General features: G+C 34.7%; 1 protein-coding gene across 2 annotated transcripts; it reads right to left on the bottom strand.

Annotated features, from left to right (window-relative positions):
• Positions 1–3,713: 3,713 nt before the first annotated feature.
• Positions 3,714–25,789, bottom strand: LOC138692048 (oocyte zinc finger protein XlCOF6-like). 2 transcript variants are annotated; one of them, XM_069814891.1, is made up of 6 exons: positions 25,684–25,789; positions 23,715–23,812; positions 18,484–18,621; positions 12,532–12,669; positions 8,333–8,415; positions 3,714–5,825 (listed from the first exon to the last, which is right to left on the bottom strand). In XM_069814891.1, exons 2-6 carry the CDS (start codon positions 23,805–23,807, stop codon positions 4,595–4,597), a joined length of 1,683 nt encoding a protein of 560 aa, XP_069670992.1. In that variant the 5' UTR covers positions 23,808–23,812; positions 25,684–25,789; the 3' UTR covers positions 3,714–4,594. The 2 variants fall into 2 exon arrangements, with proteins under 2 accessions (XP_069670992.1, XP_069670991.1); XM_069814890.1 differs by lacking the exon at positions 25,684–25,789 and adding an exon at positions 24,339–24,482 and having other exon boundaries at positions 3,715–5,825.
• Between the last annotated feature and the right edge of the window lie 394 nt (positions 25,790–26,183).

The following is a 26,183-nucleotide window of genomic DNA, read 5'->3' as shown; positions in this document are numbered from 1 at the left end:
GATCTCCCAAGAGTTTTTTTAATTCTCCTAGTGGACTCAGAGTTGCGAAATAATTCGTTTCACTACAAAAAAAATAGAAAATGAAGAAAGGTAACATGTATAAAAATTAGTTACGATAATAAAAAAATAGTTCTCACTGAGAATCGAACGCGTGTCCTGCGGTTGACCAGCCAGCATGCTAATGACTGCTCCACCAGAGCCGGGACGTAATAAGCGTTGCGAGTCCACACCTGTGGAGCAACGGTCAGCGCGTCTGGCCGCGAAACCAGGTGGCCCGGGTTCGATTCCCGGTCGGGGCAAGTTACCTGGTTGAGGTTTTTTCTGGGGTTTTCTCTCAACCCAATATGAGCAAATGCTGGGTAACTTTCGGTGCTGGACCCTGGACTCATTTCACCGGTATTATCACCTTCATCTCATTCAGACGCTAAATAATCTAACCTGTTGATAAAGCGTCGTAAAATAACCTATTAAAAAAAAAAAAGAAAAGCGCTACGAGGCATATAATAGGTGCTCGGCTTGAAGTCTACGGAGTCAGCGCATATAAACGTACTCGTGTAAATCTCGGCCAAAATTTCAACATTTCCACTACCAAGAGACACAACAAAACTGGTTTCTAATACTGTAGGCCTACACGATTTGCAATATAGTAGACTGTGGTTTCATATAAAGATGTTCTGATATAGTTGTGAAAAATTCATAGATCGCATTTATTTATCCTTAATGTTCATTGACTGTTAAGAAAATTGGTTGGTGAGCAGCTCACATTTTAGTGAATCGTTAAATATTTTAATGTTCAGTAATTAATGTTTCATTTGGACTGATTTAATGAAGGTTGGTGAAACCGGCCCGAAGAAGTAGTTTTGCTAAATGTACTGTGGTAATGCTCAAATGTCACTGTGTGATGTGAGTTATTCCAAGTACATCATCGATTTAAAAATGTGTCACATTAATAGCAATACTGGTACAAGAATAACATTATATAAGGAAGAGTCGGGTAGTATCGGACAGTGAGTTTCTTTCATCTACCACCATATGGTAGTACCTGAATGACATGGTTACGTTTCTCTATGCGACATTACAGAAACGTAACCATGTCAATCAGGTACTATATATATATATATATATATATATATATATATATATATATATATATATATATACATATATACACACACACACACATACACACACACACACACAAATGATTAACACCGTGCACGTACACACAACAGCTGTTTGTTTTGTTCCTCGAGGACTGCGGCGCGAATTAGCTCGCCGCTGCTGCTTCCCAAGTGACGACATGCGCAGTAGAAGACGAGTTTGAGTCAACCGTCTGCTACACCATTATATTCCCACCACGCTCAATACGTACACGGTATTTGAATGGTTTCCCGCCTCTGTGACGGGGTTCATGATATTTAGGCTATCCGTGTGAAATACCACAAAAATTTCATTTGAAATGATTCTCGCCTGGGTGCCGACATTCACGGTCTCTTAGATTCCTAGAATTCGAGAAAAGAACACACACTCACACACACACACACACACACACACACACACCCATTTGAAAGGTGTGAAGTAGAGTTGGGCAACACGATTCTTTTTCAGAAGTCGATTCCAACGATTCAATCATACATTACGAATCGATTCTAACGATTCGTTCACGATTCTTCTCAGTCTGTGATTCCAACTATTCTTTTGAATCGTCAATGTGTTCACGATTCTTCCTACTCTGCGATTCCAACGATTCGTCAACGAACGACTTACAGGACACTTTCCTTTGCAAACCACGCGTAGAACAAAAACGTTCTACATCTCTCGCATAGATGGCATAAGAGGCGAGACATTGGATTGTCTCTTTCTCATTGGCTGGAACCATTCAGCACGACCTCCATTAGTCTACAAAATTACCCAAGATAATGTTTCTAAATTATAATTTATCAACTGAACCTTATTACGAAGTACATTTTTTTTGCATTACATCTCTATTTAACCATGCAAATTTCAGGTTCGTGTTCATTTTTTTCACACTTAACAAATGCAGTATTTTGATTTCACTCTCGCTCGGGAGTATTCGGCACGATTCGGAAATGTCCGTTGACAGGTTACATCATACAAGTAAATAGAATCGTGGGTTACGATACCATGTCAATTCGTTACGATTCTTTTGAATGACGATTCGTTGATACCACGAATCGATTCTTACGATTCTTTATTATTAGTCGTTCGAATGAACGATTCGTTCACGAATCGACCCAACTCTAGTGTGAAGGCGTTCATGGTGTTTTACGTCACTCGAAAACGAGAAACACCACAATCACCTAATTTGCAAGTTTCCTTGGCTGTGTGTCGACGTTCATGGTTTCTTAGGTTCCTAGAATAGGAGAAAAACAAATCACAAATATCACATGCCAAAGGTTTCTAGTCTGTGTGGTAACGTTTATGGCATTTTAGGTTATTAGTTTGCGAGAAATACATGCCACAAACATCACTTTTGAAAGGTTTCTCGGCTGTGCATAGGCTTTCATGACTTCTTAGGTCAGGGATGTCAAGGTCAGAGCACGCGAAAGGCACTACGTGCTCCCAAGTGCACACGGGTTGCAATGAATGTGTTTTACAAGCAGTAGCGGTGAACAAGAAGGGGTGAGCAAAATGAACTCTATTGGCCTATCACTGCAAGATTAATTAAACTTCTCTTAAGTAATAGATGTGTTACACTCAGACAAGAAAACAACAAATAAAAGGATATTTTGCAACATGTACCTCTCTAATAAATGCAATTAATTATGAAATAGTAGGATATAACAAATACTAAACATAGCTTCTTTAACTTAAGCAATTTTACATAATGAGGCCTATAATTAACCTAGGCCTAATTATTGTTATTAACTGTTACATAATCATGTACTAATATGAGCATCATCACACTACTAGAGACAAATTTAAATTCCTGACTTCTCACGTAATTCATAAGTGTTTTTTTCTGATTTTTCCCGACACAAATCCAACTTGAGCTGGAGTAGTTCAGTATCTTTAAATCGTCTATAGTACTCTTCCCAGAGATTTTTTTAAAACACTGCAATATTTTACACTGTTGAACAGGAGGTCAATGACTGAAGGTGTTCAAATTATAAAAACTGTGCTGTGAGATCTGCGACAACCTCAATGAAATCTTCATTTGAAAGTTTTTAACAATATCTGGCGACACAGATTAATTGATTCTTTCCTTGCGATCTCAAATTCAAAACGTTCAGATGCTCTAGTACAACCTTGAGAAAGTTACGTTCCATGTAGAGTCAACTAGTTCTGGACTGTCTCTGTTTTTCTATTATGAATTCTGATAAATATTCACGGAATTCAAAATATCTGGACAGAACAATATCGTAATAGAAAGAAACATCGTTAAACTGAGAATTTATGTATGAAAATCTTGACAGTTTATAGACACAACTCTTAACTGACATTTAACGAATTTACCCCATTAGCAGCACACACTTTTGTTTGTACTTTATTCTGAAAACATAAATACAATGCTGTGAGGAAGAATCTCTACAATACACCTTTACATACATTTACTACTATTTAATGTCAATAAAAACGAAATAATTTGAATACTATATCTTTCTGTAGATAAACTAATAATTTCAGGAATTCGACAATGCTTGTCATTATAACTCAATTTCCAAAAACCAACCTCATCTTTCACTTACACAAGAAGTTAAGAGTCTAGTCAGCCTGAAACTTATTCAACAACTTCATCAATATGTAATGTACAACCCTTGTGTTCACCAGCAACTTGTATCTACGTGCCTTACGTGCTCTGATCAGCCCATACGGGCTGTGAGCACGTTTGCACTCTCATTCACATCACGGACTTAGGCTCTACGAACTGAAAATAGTACATTATGCAACGAGCCTATAATGGTAGTAATTAAGACGCAATATGATTCTTTATGAAACGAGCGCAAACGAGTTTCATAATTTTCATACGAGCGTGTTAATTACCATTATAGGCAAGTTTCATACGACTTTTTATGCTCGACCATATTTTTAACTTGAAATTATTCAAATTATGGTTATGTACGAACTGACCTGAGTTCTGAGATCTGCGCAGACGCGAAAGTATTGATTTTTTCCGAGGCCGAATTTCATTGACTTTGGCACAGAATAAGATGAACATTACTCTGGTATAACCTGAAGATTGATTTAGATTTGAAAAACGAGATGACAAATTGAATTTATTTGAATATTTACAATTAACTCTAATTATTATAGTAACGGAACATAACCTTCTGCGACAGTATTGGATTTCCAGCCTCCGTGACTTTTCGCTAATTCTCTTTCGATTGCGTATCCGAGAATAATCGATACTTGGGGTTTTATAACGGTACAAAGCTGATTTGTCATTGGCTGAACACCTGTACTTTAATGAGGTGTAATTTAATGACATGCATTAAAGGACTGCTAGCAGGTGTATAATTACTACATTTCGGCATGGTCGAGCATAAAAACTTAACACAAACATCACATTTGAAAAGTTTTTGACCTGTGTGTAAGCGATGATGGTTTTCTACATAGGTTACACTGAAAAACACTAATCGCAATCATCAGAGTTGAAAGTCTTCTCGCCTGCGTGCAGAAGTGCATGGTTTCTTAGGCTCCTAGAATCCGAGAGACACTTACCACAAACATAACATTTAAAAGGTTTCTCGCCTGTGTGGTAGCGTTCGTGGCGTTTTAGAGTATTCGATCGCGAGAAATCCTTCCAACAAACATCACATTTGAAAGGTTTTTCGCCTGTGTGTAAACGTTGATGCATTCTTAGGTTAGACGCGACAGAAAAACACTTACCACAAACTTCACACTTGAAAGGTTTCTCGCCTGTGTGTCGGCGTATATGGTTTCTGAGGCCAGACGAACCTGAGAAACGATTACCACAAAGTTCACACTTGAACGGTTTGTCGCCTTTGTGCCAACGTTCGTGGCCTTTTAAAGTCCTGCAATCCGAGAAACACTTACCACACTCCTGACACTTAAAAGGTTTCACGCCCATATGCCACCGTTCATGGTTTGTTAAATCCCTAGAATCCCAGAAACACTTACCACAATCATCACACTTGAAACGCTTCTCGCCTGTATGCAGGTGTTTATGGTTTCTTAAGCTCCTAGAATCCGACAAACACAAACCACAAACATCGCATGTGAACGGTTTCTCACCGGTGTGGTAGCGTTCATGACGTTTTAGGTTACTCGACTGCGAGAAATTCTTACCACAAACATCACAACTGAAAGCTTTCTCGCCCGTATGCCTGAGTTCATGTTTTCTTAGGCTACTCGAATCCGAAAAACTGTTACCACAAACATCACATATGAAAGGTTTCTCGCCTGTGTGGTTGCGTAAATGACGTTTTAGGTTACTAGGTCGCGAAAAATGCTTACCACAAAAATCACATCCGAAAGCTCTCTCGCCCGTGTGCATGGGTTGATGGTTTCTTAGGCTGCACGAATCCGAAAAACATTTACCACAAACATCACACTGGAAAGGTTTCTCGCCTGTGTGAAGGTGTTCATGTCTCTTTAAGACGCTTGTCTTCGAAAAACACTTACCACAAACTTTGCATTTGTAAGACTTCTTCTTCCGTTTTGCCGAATTCGAGATATATATTTTAGGCAACTCAGATTTAAATTGCTTCTCATATTCAGGAGTACGCACATTTTTTCCCGAGGAACCTGAAATCTTGGGAATCTCACAGACAGCCCCTTTCTCTTCATGAGCTATACTCCCGATTTTTGATGATGAAGTCCTCTCTTCGATAGCTGCAATCCTGACGAAAATATATGTATGTATTTATTCACACTGCAATGGGTATATACCCAGTGGCAGTGGTAACTAAAAATACTCAATAATGACAATAATAAACTTATTAATTAAAAATACAATTAATATTAATACTAATAATTAATACTAACAATAATAATAATAATAATAATAATAGGGAATATCCTAAATTAAATGACGCACGATCACTTAAAATAAATACACTATCAGTCTATAAAATAGTCGCAACAAATATACATTCAATTATTGAAAATTCATATCAAAATAAACCCATTTCACCAGGAGGAATATTACCCTTAGAGATACATCCGTATAACGAGTAATGTTGCAAGAGTATTAAAATTATCTCAACAATTTGGACTTCACCTGTACAAGAAATTTCATAAGCATTACACCAAGTTAGTAAATTCTTAGTTGGCTTTTATTTGTCCAAAGTCACCTGATTTTCTTCACTTTTTTTCAACATAAGAGTGATATTTTCAAATTCCGTATTATAAATGTGCTTTCCCTTGTTCTTCTGATATATAAATTGGTTAGACTTTGTTAATTTAGTCACTTGTATACATACAAAATTTGGCATTGTTATATTAATGATTCCATTTCCTTGAAATTGAGGGGCGTTTTCACAAAGCTCGTTATCTACATTATTTTTCGATTTTGAGGTTTTAGCATATTCTTATGGTTTTGGGCCAGGATAATCCAATGGTGCTATCAGAATTAAGCTAAAGTTGGTAAGTATATCAGTAAATTGATCTTGAAATAAAAGAGATTTTTGAAAACTCGGCATCTACAGTTGTGTATTTTAGAAAAGAACTCTCTTGAAAAAAAAAAAAAAAAAAAAAAAACAAGCTTTCGTAGATGAGTTTTGTGAAAACGCCCGTCAATTATTATAAACAGTAATCTCACTACAGATTTTGATTTACCTAGAGAAAATCAAAACGTAAGTGGCATTTAATTGACTATTACACGATTAGAACAAAGTACATAAAGATTAGAAGTAATAAATTATTCTAATACCACAAGATATTCATTAACTTACTAAAATTCTATTTCACTAACGTTAGCTTCACCAAAACGTTTGAACGAAAGTGCCATTTTCATTTGATTATCAATGCGGGAAATAATCGCAAAGCATGTTTCTTGGTCCCGTAAAGAATCTGCAGTATGAAATGTTGTGAAACAAATAAACAAATGCTAGGAAAGTAATAAAAACAAACAAATGCTAGGGAAATGATAAAATTGTAGCGATAAACAGCCATGATTGGATGAAACACGTCCTTTTGTACTGCTGTATTGGTCAAAAGTAGCATGACGTAGTAAAAGTGTTACAGTCATCAGAAAATTTGTATTGGTATTGTCTCTGACATCGTCTTTATGGTTTTCGGAATGTTAAACCAGTAATACTGCTTTCAAAGCTCTGTAATGAATGAATAAATAAATAAGTAACTAAGTAAGTAAATAAATAAATAATTACATAAAGAAGTAAATAAATAAGTAAATACATAAGTAAATAAGAGAGTAATTAAATAAATAAGTAAATTGGTAAATTAATAGACAAATAAATAAGTAAGTGAATAAATAAGTAAATACAGAAGTAAATAACTACGTAAATAAATAAGTATATAAGTAAATAAATAAAAAAATTATAAATAAGTAAATAAGTAATTAAATAAATAAGTAAATAAATGAATAAGTAAATAAATAAGTAAATAGATAAGTAAATAGATAAATAAATAAATGAATCAATAAACCAATAACTAAATAAATAAATAGGTAAGTAAATAAAAAATCAATAGATAAATAAAGCAATAAACAAGTAAATAAATAAATAAATAAATAAATAAACAAAATAAGAAATTTGTGGACTCAAATGGTAGTTCATTATTTCCTTGGGAATTACAAAGATCCCAATCATAAATTTATTTATTTATTTTATTGGGTTATTTTACGACGCTTTATCAACATTTAGGTTATTAAGCATCTGAATGAAATGAAGGTGATAATGTCGGTGAAATGAGTCCGGGGTCCAGCACCGAAAGTTACCCAGCATTTGCTCGTATTGGGTTGAGGGAAAACCCCGGAAAAAACCTCAACCAGGTAACTTGCCCCGACCGGGAATCGAACCCGGGCCACCTGGTTTCGCGGCCAGACGTGCTAACCGTTACTCCACAGGTCCCAATCATAAAGAAACTGTATGAATTAAAATGAAGAGTTTGAAGACCCTGGGCTGCAAACTGACTGTAAAGGCCCACTTCTTACATGACCATCTACATTATTTTCCTGAAAATCTAGGCACTTTAAGTGAAGAACATGAAGAAAGGTTTTAACAGTACATTATGGCAACCAGATACCAAGGGAAGTGCAGTGTGAATGTGATGACTGATTATTGCAGGATGATTCAGACAGTTCTTCTGAAGATGCTTCTAGACAGTCAAGCTAACAGACACTTCAAACACAATGAAGTCTACTTGAAGACTCGCACACCACACTCACCTTTCCGTTAAAACCTCGTTGTCCTCTGGTGTTACTTCCACTCTTGGGTCCTCATTCACTGCGTACAAGTCACTCTGCTCTTCCTAACACAGAGCAAACAAAACAGAAAGATAGCACAATTTACATTAACAAAAGTGCATCGATTCTATATGCCACAGAACTCTTAGTCGTATTAGGCCTAGTAGAATTTTAGCTAAAGGAAAATAATTCTTGGGGCAGATTTTTCATGGGGTAATTCTTTTCCTTATAGAACAGAGTTTTTCAACCTTTTTCAACATGTGGCACAATTTAAAATCCTCGGCACTCTCATATAATATAAAGCTGATGTTCCCAAGCAGGAGTGGAATTTTGAGGGTTTTAGGGGGGAACAATTACTATAAAACACAAATAAATGAGCTAAATGTATATAATCAGGGAAAGGAAGTTCATGCCCTAAATACGTGAAGAATATGTATGCATTTATGCCGTAAAAATAGATAAACATGCTACAAAATATGCATTTTCAGTCGGAGATTATTTTAACAGAATAATAAGGTATAGGTAACTAAAGTTTATTCTATGGATTTTGAAGTGTTTGCCTGAATGCTGAATGCTCCATTTATGCTGTTACAGTTCACAATTAAGCAGTGACGTATGTTTTCTGTTGTCATTCTTCGCCTGTTATCTCTCAGCATAGCTTTGTAGCGCGAAAACCTTTGTTCTACGTCACAAGGAGTAAGAGGGGTTTGCACGAAAGGTATGACCTGTTCTATAGAAAATGTTGCTGCTTTTTGGGGTGTTTTTCTTTCCAGAATATCTTGAATTTCACTAAGTTGATAATGGCCAGGGTTTTTGGAAAGAATATTTGCTTTTTACTCGTTCACTTTATCTCCTACATTTCCTGGAACTGATGTTAAACTGGATATTGTTCTATCGAAATCTGCTAAAGACTGCAGTAAAGGAATACAAATTGCTAACTTGAGAGGCTCCCTATGAGGGCGTCAACATTACGTTCAGAATTCAGAAACATAAATTAGTCGTGTTTACGAGGTTACACACTTTTAAAAATGACGGAAAGACAAATTCAGAAATTTGTGATTCATGTAGATAATCTTTCAGCATATTCACACAACAATAGAGAACAAATCTTTGGCCGGCGCGAAAAGGCACATAAGTAAAAAAAAAATTAATTTTTCAGGAGAGATTATCCTTTTAATTTACTCTTAACTGAATATAACTACAGTTGTAAAATTCATGTATGTTGGTTAAAGTAAAACCCTTTTCAATTTAAAATAAAAGAAATTTTACTGTTTAAAAAATTAGAAAAAATACAAACTCGTGATTAGGGACAACAGAAAAATCTACACTTTTAATTATGTGCGTTTTCCCGCTGACCAAAAAAATATGCAAATGAATGAACTTCGTTTCATTATTATAATACACATTATTCACAAGTTGAGCAAACATAATAAATATATAATAACAATTCTGTATTTTTTTTTTAATTTACTATTTAGGAATTTCGAAAACATACAATATCTTCACACCTGTGTCTAAGTATTTAGTGAACAAAAGATTTTCTTGTATGAAGCAAAGTAAAATACGATGTTTTTTAAGGATGGCATGATATTATGATTTTAATAATCTGGCTATTCTAGATGTACGTCCGTCATTCTCTTCTCTGTTGCTTGCACAGCTACTCCATGTTTACTCAAGGCTGACTTGAGCTGCATTCGGCATTCTGTCGCAAATCAGCAGATCTTTCAAATGTGTCGCGGGAAACTGGAGGGAAATGGCCATTACAGAATAACTATTTAACTATTCTATAATAACAGAAATTATCTGTGTACGAACAATTTAATTTATAGTCACGAATTTGGTAGATCATTTAAGTGATTTATTTTACGACACTGTCAACAGCAAAGGTTATCTAGTGTCCGAGTGAAATAAAGGTGATAATACCAGGGAAATGAGTACAAGGTTTTGTACCATCTGCTCTCAATGAGTTGAGCAATAACCCCAGAAAAAACTTCAACGGGGTAACTTGTTCCACCAAGTGTTTGGCCACAGGTTCGCTAGTTTCACAGTCAAACATGCTAATTCTAACTCCACATCTTTGGTTGAATTTGGTACAATCCCCCTTTTTCTGACAATGCCTAATACTATGTCAAGTTATGGCCAACAACTTTTACATTCCCAGGTATAAAATGGCATGGTTCAGCTTGTTTTTGGTAGTACTTAGTGATCATAATACCAGTAGTTTACAAACATATTCAATTGATAATTATATATTGCGCATATGTGAATAACAATGTTAACACTAACAAATTTATTAAAGTTTAGCTACATAATTTCTTTAATATTTAATATTTTAGGAGAAAAATTCGCTCTGGCGCCGGGGATCGAACCCGGATCCTTGGTTCTACGCACCAAGCGCTCTGACCACTGAGCTATGCCGAATTCAATCCACAGCACCGGATCGAATTCTCCTTCTTCCAAGTTTCCCTGTATCTACAATGCAATGCAATGCAATACAACACAAGATAACATAACAAAACAAAACATAACATAACATAACATCAAACAACAAAGCATAATATAAAATAGCATAGCATAGCATAACGTAACATAACATAGAACATAGCATAACATAACATAACATAAAACAACATAGCATAACATAACATAACATAACATAGCATAACATAACATAACATAAAACAACATAGCATAACATAACATAACATAAAACAACATAGCATAACATAACATAACATAACATAACATAACATAACATAAAACAACATAGCATAACATAACATAGCAAAACATAACATAAAACAACATAGCATAGCATAACATAATATAACATAACGTAACATAACATAAAACAACAAAGCATAGCATAACATAACATAAAACAACATAGCATAACATAACATAGCAAAACATAACATAAAACAACATAGCATAATATTACATAGCATAGCATAACATAATATAACATAACGTAACATAACATAAAACAACAAAGCATAGCATAACATAACATAAAACAACAAAGCATAACATAACATAGCATAACAAAACAACATAGCATAACAAAACAACATAGCATAACATAAAGTAAAACAACATAACATAACATAAACAATATAGCATAACATAACATAAAACAACATAACATAACATAAAAGACATAGCCTAACATAACATAAAACAACATAGCATAGCGTAACATAACACAAAACAACATAGCATAACATAACATAGCAAAACATAACATAAAACAACATAACATAAAAGCACAGCATAACATAAAATAACATAACATAACATAATATAATTTCTGCCAGGAAAAAAATCATAGACTATCCAATTATACTAAAGCTTCAGTATACAAAGATTCCTTTGCTATGACCATAATGATCTTTATATCGTAGAGAAAAATTCGTTGGAAAATTCGTTCAACCATTTCCTAAATTTGGTAACTCTAAAGGAGTAATGAAAAATATACAGTAGTTAACCATTTCCTAAATTTGGTAACTTTAAAAGAGTAATGAAAAATATACAGTAGTTAACCATTTCCTAAATTTGGTAACTTTAAAAGAGTAATGAAAAATATACAGTAGTTAACCATTTCCTAAATTTGGTAACTTCATGCATGCTGTGCCTGATCACATATATCAGAACATTTTGCCAAATTTAGAATCTATTATGGGATCCACTGACATTAAGCTACATATTTATCATAAACTAACAAAATATCTTTTCTCTACGGATATCATAATGTTCTACAAAGGATATGTTCCAAATACGTAAATAATTGAAAACAATGAAGAGAGATGATAATGTTTGCACATATATCTAAAGCAAACTCAAAATCATGGAAACGGTAAAAAGTATTGAGAATTTCAGTGGACACAGAGAAGACAAAAAGAAGTCGCGTTCTTAAGAACAACATTTTTTTCAAGCGCACAGTTGGAATATGTAACTTTGCAACCATTAACAGTAAGCATAACAAGCAATTTCGTTTTCATGTTTAAAATGTAAAACGAGATAAGTTCAATATTATAGTAAATATTGATAAGTGTTTATATGACTCTGTCACAGAATAAAAGGTACTGCAATTTCTGTTGTAAGGAGGTAGTGTCCGTTACAATGAAAATACGAGATAAACACTGGAAGAACACACAGTGCATTGCTTGTGCTCCACTCACCTCAGGTTCATGTTTCACCACAGGCAATGACATTGGCACCGGATCTTCTTCAAATTTTATCTCTGATATGAGGTCAGAGCTCTGGTCCTCATATTCCTCCTTTATGCCAGTCACATGATCATCCAAGAAATTCCGTTGCTGTAGTACAAAGAGACATCTTAAAAGAGCAATTTATTACACACTATCAAAAGACGACTTCTAACGTTGCAAGCACTCTCCATACATCCGCATGTAATGGCTTGACATGATGAATAGGACCAGGATTCATATGCAAATGCAAATTTTTCATGCAAAAAAATTTTTAAACGTGTTACGAAATCAGTGATAATGCGAAAAGTTGATCGTACATATCTATAGGTATTTTAGGTTATTTTACGGCGCTTTATCAACATCTCAGATTATTTAGCGTCTCAATGCGATGAAGGTGATAATGCCGGTGAAATGAGTCTGAAGTCGAGCACCGAAAGTTACCCAGCATTTGCTCAAACTGGGTTGAGGGAAAACCCCGGAAGAAACCTCAACCAGGTTACATGACCTGACCAGGATTCGAACCCGGGCCACCTGGTTTCGCAGCGAGACGCGATAACCACAGGTGTGGACTATATATACAGACGTGGACAAATTATTAACAAAATGGACGATTTTTATGATAATTCTGTTTACAAAATTTGACTTTTCACTTTAGACTACATTTGACAATTTTGGATATTTCCATCATTACAGTAGACAGAAACATGCGAAAATGTCAACTGTAGTTTAAATTGAAGAGTCAAGTTTTGTAAAAATATATAATAAAAGTCTTCAACTTTGCTAATAATTTGTAAATTAGTAAAATTGTCAACTGCATAGAAGAGTCAAATTTTGTAAAAATATAAAACAAAAATCTTCAGTTTTGCTAATAATTTCGAAATATCCAAAATGTCAACTGTAGTACAAATTGAAGAATCGAATTTTGTAAAAATATACAACAAAAACCTTCAGTTTTGCTAATAATTTGTAAATATGCAAAAATATCAACTGTAGTCCAAATTGAGGAGTTAAATTTTGAAAAATATACAATACAAATCTTCAATTTTGCTAATAATTTGGTAATACACAAAAATTTCAACTGTAGTCTAAATTGAAGAATCATATTTTGTAAAAATATATAATAAAAATCTTAAATTTTGCTAATAATTTGTCCACGTCTGTATATATATATATATATATATATATATATATATATATATATATATATATTTGCGTGTCAGTGAATCCTGGGAGATTCTAGGAAGGAGCTTAGTAATGGCAACAGAAACTGTCCTTGGAAATGCTGACATAAGAAAATATAATGATTGGTTTGACCTAGAATGCAAGCAGATTACTGAAGCTAAAAATATGGCTTACAGCCTAGATCATATATGTAACAGATATGTCGGGGTTATAGGCTTTGAGGTTAACAACTTTTGTCAGGTTTACTACGCTGCCATCTAGTTGTTACATAAGGAGTCACGTCATAATACCCATTTGAATTGCATTAGCGACTGTGCTGCCATCTCGTGTTCGTTTATGGCGGACGGGTGGCGATCCTGGCGGTTGTTCTCTTCAAAGTGCTGCCGATTTTAACGTAGCGAGGAGTTATCTGTTACATATATGATCTAGGCTTACAGAAAGAACCAGCAGAGAGGACATACAAAAAATTTAGTAGAAGAATATCGCTCAGCGAGGGCTGAAGAAAACAGAGTGCATAAGAGAAAAAAAGAGAATATATTGGGAAAAAGAGCTTGGTGATTTGGAATTATTAAGGAATAAAAATGAATGCAGGTCATTGTTTCAGAAATTGAATAATGGTAGAAAACCTTTCCAACTTAGAATTACTTTGTGTAAAGATAAGGAGGACCAAATTTTTAAGTACTGAGAACAGTATCTCTGAGAGATGGGTTGAATTTTTTAACGAATTATTGAATGGTGAGTCATATCAGGAGGATGATAACATATGTATTTTGAATAATACTGAACAACCAGGAAGAATAGAATTACCTCCGTCGATTGATGAAGTGGGGGATACAATTATGAAGTTGAAGAAGAATAAAGCTTCAGGAAATAATTGTATACAAGCAGAACTTTTTAAATCTGCAAGTCCAGAATTTATAAAGTTATATCATATAATGATCTTGAAGATCTGGGAAAAGGAAGTCATTCCTGTGACTTGGAAGCAGGGCATAATGTCCTATTCTCAAGAAGGGCGATCCTATGATATGTGGTAATTATAGAGGAATCAGCCTCTTGTGTGTGGCATACAAGATCTTTTCCAATATTTTATTTAATAGACTTGTTGCATATGTTGAGAGTGTTATCGGGAAGTATCAGTGTGGTTTTCGATGGGATCAGACAACAATTGACCAGATATTTAATCTGCGACAAGTATTACAGAAATGTAATGAATTTGGACTGGAGACACAACATCTTTTTAATGATTTTAAAGCAGCTTTTGATAGTGTAAATAGGTCATAGCTATTTGTAGCAATGCAGGAACTTGGAATACCTCCGAAACTTATATCTTTGGTGAAGGCAACATTATATGGTACTAAGGGTTAGAGTGAATCGGAGGAAGATGTTCAGGTTGCGGATAGGGGAGATGGCCGCCAGATATGGAGGGTAGCTGCGAATATATTGAATAAGCAGTCGTGGACAGCCGATAAGGGGTGATCCTCCAGCTTGGGGGTTGGGCGAAGGGCTAACAACCCATCACCGTAAAAAACAGCTTGTTACGAAACCTAACAATAAGCCTTCGGAATGGGGCTGATTCTCCGGCACCCCGAAAAGACTAACTATATGATTATGTCTCGTGATCAGAATATTGTACAAAATGGAACTATAAAAGTTGGAGATTTATACTTCGAAGAGGTGGAAAAATTAAAATATCTTGGAGCAACAGTAACAAATATAATTGACAATCGGGAGGAAATTAAACGCAGAATAAATATGGGAAATGCCTGTTATTACTCGGTTAGAGAAGCTTTTGTCATCTAGTCTGCTGTCAAAACATTTGAAAGTTAGAATTTATAAAACAGTTATATTAGCGATTGTTCTTTATGGTTGTGAAACTTGGACTCTCACTTTGAGAGAGGAACAGAGATTGAGGGTTTTTGAGAATAAGGTTCTTAGGAAAATATTTGAGGCTAAAAGAGAAAAGTTACAGGAGAATGGAGAAAGTTACACAACACAGAGCTGCACGATTTGTATCCTTCACCTGATATAATTAGAAACATTAAATCCAGACGTTTTAGATGGGCAGGGCATGTAGCACGTATGGGCGAATCCAGAAATGCATATAGAGTGTTAGTTGGGAGGCCAGAGGGGAAAAGACCTTTGAGGAGGCCGAGACGTAGATGGGAAGATAATATTAAAATGGATTTGAGGGAGGTGGGATATGATGATAGAGACTAGATTAATCTTGCTCAGGATAGGGACCAATGGCGAGATTTTGTGAGGGCGGCAATGAACCTCCGGGTTCCTTAAAAGCCAGTAAGTAAGTAAGTAAGTATGGGTCAAATTAGAATACAAAATATATTGACGGAGTCATCTCATATTAAAAATGGTGTAAGACAGGGAGATGCTCTTTCCTGTTTACTTTTTAATATAGTATTAGAAAATATTATCAGAGATGCTGAATTGAACATAAGAGGTACAATATTCTATATATCTGTGCAAATTCTTGCCTACGCAAATGACATTGACTTAATTAGAAGAACGCAGTCTGCAATGAAGGAAACCTTTATAAGAAATGGGAAGATGATTTACTGCAGGATATTGGAACTGGTAAAATTAGAAATTGGAAGAATTTAGCAGCAAATAGAGAAGTCTGGAAGGACATTCTGAAGAAGGCTAGGGGCCATTATGGGATGTCATGTCACGTATAATGATGATGATATATGTTGTTGTTTTCTAATGCCAGGTGTTTGACAATAAAGTCATTTGACCTCTTGTGCTCCAATATTTTTGAAAATGGCAAGTTGTAGCCAATTTAAGTGAACACCATATTTTAACGTTTTGGTGGCTACTTCATTCACACACAACCCCCAGAATGTCTGGAGGACCACACCTGCTGTTGGTCGACGGGTCCATTGGACCTAGCTGGGAGATCTTGTTAATCACCAGCTTTCCCTCTTTAAGCCACTGGAGGACGATTTTAGTGCCATAGCACGTCAGGACTAGGAACAGAAAAGTAGAAAGAGGAAGAAGGAAAGTGAAATGAACCCCTAGGCCTCGAATGCTCTAATGCCGTCGGGGTCGAAGAAAGTAAGAGTTCAGCCAGAGGACTGGATAGGAAAGGGTAAAGAGGGAATTAGGTATTGAATATAGAAAAATTATACTAAATTAAGTCATTAACTCATCAAGCTGACCAGTGCTAAGGGATGAGTAGCCCCTCCCTTTAGTTCAGCTCGTAAAATTATGCTTACTAACAGCTGCACCACGGGAAGGTAGGGATGGGACATTGGGTATTTGTCCCGGTTGGTTCCTTAAGGCCTTCAATGGGAAGTATTAATAGCTCCCCCCCCCCCCCCCTGTATCCGACAGATACCCTTTTGCAGCCTGATGATGATATATATATTTGCATATTTCGGCCACTACTGCTTATAATATATTATAGCATATTTTCAAGACTGTGTTGGACTAAACCCAAAATTTTAGTTGTTTTGCAAAAAAAAAAAAAAAAACAGTAAAACTGTGGATTGTTCTGTTGTGAGCACAACTTTGTTTTAGACTGTATTGGATGGCTAGAAATTACTTGTGTATGAAGAGAAACTGACATAAAAATTATTGCCTGCTTTTGTTCAATGGCAGTTAAATCTTGTAGATTTGGTTTTAAATTCTACTGAACCAAGTAAAAGTGAAACACTGTCACTGAAAGATGCATATGAAATTAAAACTACAAAAAAAAAAAAAAAAAATGTAAGGCATTTTGTAAGAAAAATCCTATTTTAAGTAAGAATTGATTAGAGAATAATTGCAAAGCTAAATAAGAATGACACTCTAATCATATTCTGAGATGGATATAACTATGTGAGTAGCATTCACGGTGACCAAGTTGACAATTGATCGCCCATACTTATTTAGAAATAGCCTTTAAAGGAAGGAACAGGGGGTTCATTGCCACCATCACACAAGACTGCCATTGGTCCCTATCCTGAGCCAGATCAATGCAATCTCTATCTTCATATCCCACCTCTCTCAAATCCATTTTTATATTATTTTCTCATCTGCTTCTCGGCCTCCCCAAAGGTCTTTTTCCCTCAGTTCTCCCAACTAACACTCTATATACTTTTCAGTTTTCGCCCAGACATCCTACAAAATATGCTCAAATATAACATCTGCATGTAATGTTTCGAAATATGTTAGGTAACGAATACAATTCGTGCAGTTTTGCGTTGTGCAACTATTTCCGTTCTCCTGTAACTTCATCCCTTTTAGCTCCAACATATTCTCTTAATCACCTTATTCTCAAACACTCAACCTTTGTTACTCTGTCAAAGTCTGTCTGTCGAAGTAGAAATTTGCCTTATTTTTTCTCAGTATAAATCTCTCTCGAGTGTCACTTATATTTGTTACTGTTGCTCCAAGGTACGGTATTTGAATTTGTCCCCCTTTTAAGAGGATAAATGTTCAATTATTATATTTACTATTTCCATCTACGTTCTGATCACGACACATAATATACCATCACTTTGTTTTTTTCGGTGTTTACTTCCAAAGATATATCCTTACTTCCTTCAAGTAAAATTTCCCAATAGTTTGTGGACTATATCCTAACACGTCATCAGATGTAACACATTCAATTCCAAACCCTCTCTCTTATCCTGAACTTTCCAAATGGCATACTCTAGAGGAAAGTTGAAAAGTGAAGTTTATAGTGCATCACCTAGCTTTACCCCGCACTACGGACCAACACACTTCAAGAACTGCACTAACCTCAACTTCACTTTTGATGACCGGAAAGACAAATGGCACAGGGGTTTCAGCAAAGGTAATCTCCGATTTCAGAGCATAGCTGTGGTCCATACACTCTGTCTTTATTTCAGCCACGTGTAAATCCAATATTTTCCCAACCTGCAACACATAAAATATAATAATTATGATTAACTGCTTCGCAAATTCAAAGTAGATTATCCACCAGCCACTGTACAAATATTCCACAATTTTATCACTGCCAATGTGGCCTATAAATCAAATTTTCAATACTTTTATCACAGTCACAACACATTTCAATTTACACAACATACACTGAACAAACTAAATGTAATCATTATGAAAGTCACCACATTTTCTTCCTGGAATTATGGTCCACTCCCTCTTGATGGCTCCCGACACGAATAGCAGGGTTACCAGTACATGCAAACAAAATGATACGTGACAGTTTAGTTTAGGTTAGATTAGGTGTGCATTAAGTGACAGTTTAGGTTAGGTTTCATTAAGTGTGTAGCATTATGTGAGAGGTTAGGTTAGGTTTGATTAGATGTGTGGTTTTATTACTATGTTGGCCACACTGAAACCCACTGTCATATAAACGAAATAAGGCCGTATTCATTCACGCACGACGATTTTCGTATATAGTAAGGTACGTATTTAGTTGGGTTGGGTGGGCATACAGCTCTCCCAGTGATCACATCCATTCCTACTAATCAATACTTTCATTTGAAGAGTTCGCGGGAAAAACGATGAATGTCACATTTCTGTTAAGGATTAGATAATGATCTAATTGAGTCTATAACTGCAAGATGTAGTGCTGTTTCTATAGAAAATAAAGGAAAGGACTACTGTATTCGTGGTGATAATTCTCCTTTTTACCATTTTTCTTAAGAACAACATTAATTTCGTAGTGATCCATTGAATTAGATAATGACATCAACCTTAACAAAACTGTGACATTCATCGTTTTTCCCGCGAACTCTCATTTTATAGCTTATTTGAATGGTTTTCTAAAAGGTAAGGAGTAGAGTTACTATGATTTTCAATTACCCAATATAGTAAAGCTGTTCTCTTAAATACTGATTCAAAGCGAAATTATATCTGACCTCTGACATCTGCCCTTATATTACTACAGCGAGACATGTACGTTTAGACGTTAATTCATCTGGAACTCAAAGTTATGACTAAGGTAAGAAACAAATATGCACCAACATCTTCTTGCTGATGAAACTAATAGCAAGCCACCGTAAAAAACCTAATGAACTTTGAGAACTGAATTTGTCAGGCGCAATAGCAGAAGAGTCTACACTGAGGAGGGATAGGGATTCATTTACTATTGGATATCGCTTAATTTTCGTCAAGTTGGACAAACTATGACGTCACAATATGGCGCCAATGACGTCACAACGCAGTGACGTCACAACATGGCCGACGTAAACCAAAACAATAAATAAATAATCTAAACAAATTTAAAAAACAAATTGACGATATCCCATTCTACAATATAACCCAACCGCTCTTATCCAAAATACGATATCGCCAAAACAATTCACGATATCCCATTCTGGAACAGAGCCCATCCGCTCTTATCCAAAATAGGATATCAGCAAAACAATATCACAATATCCCATTCTGAAATATAACCCATCCGCTGTTATCCAAAATACGATATCACCAATACAATTCACGATATCCCATTACGGAATATAACCCATCAACTCTTATCCAAAATACGATAGCACCAAAACAATTCACGATATCCCATACTGGAACAGAGCCCATCCGCTCTTATCCAAAATAGGATATCAGCAAATCAATATCACAATATCCCATTCTGAAATATAACCCATCCGATCTTATCCAAAATACGATATCACCAAATAAATTACAAACATCCCATCCTCAAATATAACGCACCCTCTCTTATCCAGAATAGAATATCAGCAAAAGAATTTCAAAACATACATTCATCTCATGTCACTAAAATATCACCTAACGATCATCATCGGGGCTTAGCCCCGATACCCCGCTTCTATTGGTGATATCGTATTTTGGATAAGAGAGCAATTTTGAACCCCAAATAAAAACATTAAAAAGAAACAACGAACAGATCCACACACACACACACACCCATATATACAAAACCAACAAAAATAAAAACATATATCTACAATAAATAAATTAAACATTATTCTCGATACATATTTACTACCCTAGCAAACGAAAACCCATCCTAATAAAAAAACAAATAAAACGCTCACCATCCAAACCTTCTTTTTTATCCTCTCAGATCCAAACACATCCTTAACTGGTACGCCATTCAAACCTCATGAATATAAAAATTTACAAATGTACCAACCTAACCACTTCCATCCAAAAAGTGACGTCATCAAGTGACGTCATAATATCACTTCACTCCATTCTACAATCTAGCCAACATAAATGCTCATAAAAACAATAACGATATCCTATAATCAAGTAAACCCGAAATTTGTTCATATAACTTTAATCATTTATGGTATCTCAGTACACAGAAGAGTTGAGAAAAGGTGTTATTTTCCTGTAACAGTTCCTTGAAAATGCTAGGGTCCAAATAACAGTTGCGAAATAACAGTACAGTCTGAGTCAGCTCACTTAAAGCACAGTCTAGTATATAAAGTCACGAAGCTAGAGTTGTTGAGGTTACTAGGAACAAGAGTCTGTGACGGTACTATTTCGTATTGTCTGTGATGTGGTGATAGTAGCGATCCTAGTGGTTAGCAACTATCTATGGATGCATATTTACTACGCCTTGAGCTTCGTGACTATATATACTAGACTGTTTTAATACCATAAGAGTGAAACATATACCATTTTGCCCCTATTACAACATATGGTAGTGAATTATAGTGATTTTCTAGCTGTCAGGTTGAATTTTCTTTTACCAACTTCGTTTCGAATTTCGGGTACTGACAAATACTACAACAGGGAGTTACTTTCTAACTGTTATGTTGGCATCAATAACTTAGGTTTGCAGTAAAGTAAACTGATGAAAATGGAAGTACCTAAGCTTGTGAACTAACAATTAATTAGCAATACCAGTACTAATATAAACATCAATACACAATACAGATTCTGTCTCATTGTGATTTCAATTCAACTCTATATTCAGGTAAGTGTAATTAAATAAGAAATAAGACCTACTTCGTATGAAACATGCATGTAAATATATTGACATTTTAATTAAATTCTTTCGTGTTTAGATTTCTATTAAAATGTCCAAGAGAGGAAATAGTATGGTAGCGACTTCTCCAAGAAAGAAAGTGCTTGTAAGTATTTAAGTAAACTATACATTTTAAAGTGGGTTCTATTTTCTGAATTCACACTAATTCTTTCACGTGATCAAACTACATTTTTAGGTTAGGTCTCGTTAATCGTAAACTGTTTAATTAAAGAAATTAATTTCATGTTGCCAGAAAAAATTAATTTTAATATTAGTTCATAATAATCCTAATTACCAACATAATATGCGAGAATTCCAGAAGGAAAATGTACTACGTTCATAAATTATTGAATGATGTAGAAAACACCTCGCAACATAAAGATAAGATGTGGTAAATAAGACATGTAGTTAGTGTTAATTATATTATTATTATTATTATTATATTATTATTATTATTATTATTATTATTTCAGTACGCAGCATTGTGATTTTTCTCGCTTTGGTGATGACTGGTATTAGTTGGCAACACTGAAGAGACGGCAAAATTACTACACTTACGTGATCCTCACTATACCATATAGTATTACAAAGGTACATAGTGGTATCTTAGAATAAGCACGTATGACTAGTATCTGATGGAACAGTATTATTTAGGAAAATGCACATACGACTAGTATATAACGTAACAATGGTATTTTGGACGCTAAATGATCTCATACTTCCCTGTATGCCATGTGAAGCAGTGTGATGTCATAATGAGCTGAGCTGTGAATTCGTAGAAAAGAAATATTTTGTAACGACAAATTGAATTTGTAGATCAGGTTTGTTTGAAGCAGGAAATGTAATGTAATTTTAAATTATTTGTAAATTGGTCACGAAATCGAAGTGGGTCCCAATGGTAAACAAAAGCTAACCTATACTTTCTCTTCTCCACAGCTCAAGTTCATAATGGTGTTCAATTACTCCAACAATTAGTAAATAAAACGTATAATCACTTCGGCCGAGCTAAAATGCATATTAATACTGCCATAAAGGGTAATAATCTGACTGTAATGAAGTAGGAAAATTTACCTTTGTATTTTCGTAAGTAAAAAAACTTAAAAAATACAGTCGGGTTTCCAACATAATTTAGTTTAATTTCAAGAATCGGTACTGAAACTAAAAATGTAAAATATTTGTAATTAAACATAACACATATATTTTCACCTCCCTTGATAAAATTCACAATGCAGTTACTATATACTCTAATACAGGCATTATGTTAATAATTGTTTTATAGGTAACTTCAGTTTCAATTTACGTATTTTTACTATTTATCTTTTACTTTAGTTTCCAACATTTATTTCAGTGGGACGAAAGGATTCCCACTTCTACTCTCAAACAGTAGCGCCAACTTAATGGGCTCGTGGGATCCGAGCTCACCTAATAATTTGTCGTGTTATCATTATACATAAGAGATTTATAACTTATACCTCAAATGTTTGACCTCACCCAGTGTTTTCCAAAAGTTGGAGCCACTGTTTCCAATAGTGCTAAACATGTTCCGTTCTGTGGAACAGGCATTGTCATAATGTACTTCAAAAGTGAAACGAGTATTTTGTAACAGCAAGTATCTCGTATTAGCTCAGAAAAACATTGTGATTTTGAAACGTAATATTCCAAAGTGCCGTTACTTTTTGGAACAGTTCCCAAATAACCATTACGTTATTTTTTCCGCACTTCTACAACAAAGCATTCTGATGAGTTTGAGCTACACAATAAGTGGCCAAATCTGCATCCGCTGACCAGTTATACTGGCAGAGGAAATCATGATTACCATAAAATATCAAGTACAAGTTTGGCGACACTGCACCACCATTGAGATATGCGGACTTCAGAGCAGCTTTCGGATGATCCAACTTGACCCTGTGTGGGCTGTCGCACCCAGGATTATTTTAGAATAATTCCCGCCCACATGATAAGCTATAGATTGATCTAAACAAACTATTTAGACAATAAATAGTAATTAGTAATCACTAACAATATAGGTTACCTCAGATAAAGTTTTCTCCTCTTCTGTATCTGAGTTAATACTTATTTCTATTGCCAGAGGGTCGACCTTTTGTTCCGTCTTGATCAAGTCCATCGCGACTGAAAAAGAAAATAATAGGAAACGTAAATTGACACGAAATATGTTAGCTATTTGGATATATTGTATTTAGTAGACATGTATTACAAATTCCACATCTCCATAGTACATAGCCACAGACGAGGATATTGATTCTATGATGTTACAGTAATAAAATTACATGTTCAACAAAGCCGGAGAATTGAACACTTAAGTTGTGAAAAAGGGAATAAACGCAAGCATAATATGTTATTCTACCCATTCAGCGGTAATGCAAAACAATATTGTGCATAGTATAAAAGTTACAAATGTAAATATTACTTCCTGTCATCCAATTTTTACTGGTATACACGAGTACAAAGAGTGAAATGAAGTGCCTCATTACGAGCCGATCAACATCACAAATGATGGATGGACCGAAATGCACGCGAAAAGCGTTGCGAATCTGTTTACTGCATAAATTCTATACGGGTTTGGGACAAAGTCCCCTGTGAAGAATAGATCGTGGAATTTACAAATATAGAGAATAAAATGTAACAATATACTTACCTCTGTGAAATAATATAATGGATTTATACAACTGTTTCAGGTGTCAGTCTGAAGCATTAGCCACGTCCAATATTAATACAAATAATAAGAATAAGAACAGAATTAAATTACAACTTTATTCAACAGCCTGTCCAGGATGATGTGATCGAGGAAGCCGTGATACGAGTGAAAGACTATGTGTAGTAAATGGAAATAAAATAGGGTAGTTTCATGATTTTCCATAAAAAATTAAAACATGCATCAAAAATGTCTTTCGTAAAATTACTTCACTTGGATATTAAATTGTAGCCTATTAAAAGAGCTTTAAAATGCAATAGGCTAGTATAGCAGACCTCGTTTGCACGAACAGTTGAATATTTAACGTGCAATTATATGATCGAAAAATGCACTAAATTGCAAGGCTTTTGTTATTCTTTTCTCATCTATAAAAGGGGAAACTACTATTAAAAATGTACAATTTTAGGATTTTAAATTCGTGTGGGTTGCTGTAATTTCAGTACCCTAGTATATAAAAAAAGCAGCCTTTTAAAGCTTGGAAACCCATAGCATGGTAGCAAGATAAAATTTTCCAGTCAGTTTTTCATGTTAGCACTGTATCCTAGAACATTTGTATTGCATTTTTCAAATGTGTTGTTCTCTTCTTATCATAATAATAATGCAAAAGTTCATTAATACTCACTTTACTCCACGGATCGGAAAGTTTGACTATTAAGTGTATAAGTGAATTAAATCATGCTCTAATGACCATATAAAATCAAATTATCGCAACTCTACCTTAATGTACGTACAATAGAACATAATTTAGAGGTTAGGTAGTCGTTTAAATATTTGTAATTAGACCCAACAAGATAAAAGAAGTTCAGCTAATAAGGCTTATTTTGTAGACATAAATTTAAAATATTATCCATTAAAATCAAGAACACAAAACGTATCGCATATTTATGCATCTTTCACCAATCCATAATTTGTGTAATGGCATGAACTGGAATTAAAACTAGATTAGTTACCAATTAACCTAGAATTGTACAGAAATTACCGAATATTAATGGGAAATAATTACAATTTACTAACAAACTATTAATTATATATTACTACATGTATTTAAAACATGTTCTAAATTATGTAATATCCACATGCATAAATTTGGTTACTGTATCTCAGCTGGTTCCACAACAGTACTTCTTTGAATGTTATGGGTCATTTCATACATTGGTAAACAGTTCTTTTTACAAGACTCTATTCGTGTGTTTAACATTTTTTTTTATTGTTTTCACCTTAACACTTGACAAAAAGTATCTAGAGTTAAAACGTTCAAAGTGTTACAATTTAAAAAAAGGTAACATACCTTTATGACAGTTGGGCACCGTTTCAACACTGATGTGGTGTCATCTTCTTCTGGTCTTGATTTCCGGCGTATGCTTTCGTCAGTGCTGGAGTTGGGGGTGTGTTGCTGTTTGGTGGAGGATGAATGTTTGAGTGTCGTGAATTATGAGATCGAATAATGTATGTCCATTGAATTGCAATTGTGTCTATTAAGTATATGCTGTTGATATGTTATTGCGTGCTTGTACATTTCGTATTGTTCTAATATGTTTAATTGTGAATATTTTGGTGTGATATCTGCCATTTGCATATCTATTTCTATATTATTGTAGCAGTGATTGTTGTTCGCAATATGTTCTGCGTAATTTTATGTGATATATGATTTAGGTATTGCTGTAATGTGTTCATTTTATATTATTTGGAATGATCTTAACAATCCATAAATGACAATTGTGAAATATCTACGCGAAGATTAATTTCTTAGTCCTAGGGAATTATCTGTTATGGTTACTGTTGCTTATT

The sequence above is a fragment of the Periplaneta americana genome, chromosome 16 (assembly GCF_040183065.1).
Source record: "Periplaneta americana isolate PAMFEO1 chromosome 16, P.americana_PAMFEO1_priV1, whole genome shotgun sequence".
In the NCBI taxonomy this organism is placed as follows: Eukaryota; Metazoa; Arthropoda; class Insecta; order Blattodea; family Blattidae; genus Periplaneta; species Periplaneta americana.
This window is presented reverse-complemented; position numbering and strand designations above follow the sequence as displayed.

Coding starts and splice junctions, on each gene's coding strand:
- LOC138692048 (XM_069814891.1), bottom strand. CDS start 23,807: ATGGACTTGATCAAGACGGAACAAAAGGTCGACCCTCTGGCAATAGAA. Junction 12,670..18,483: donor TCATCAAAAGTGAAGTTGAG/GTTAGTGCAGTT, acceptor TTTGTACTACAG/CAACGGAATTTCTTGGATGA. Junction 8,416..12,531: donor TGGTGAAACATGAACCTGAG/GTGAGTGGAGCA, acceptor GCTCTGTGTTAG/GAAGAGCAGAGTGACTTGTA.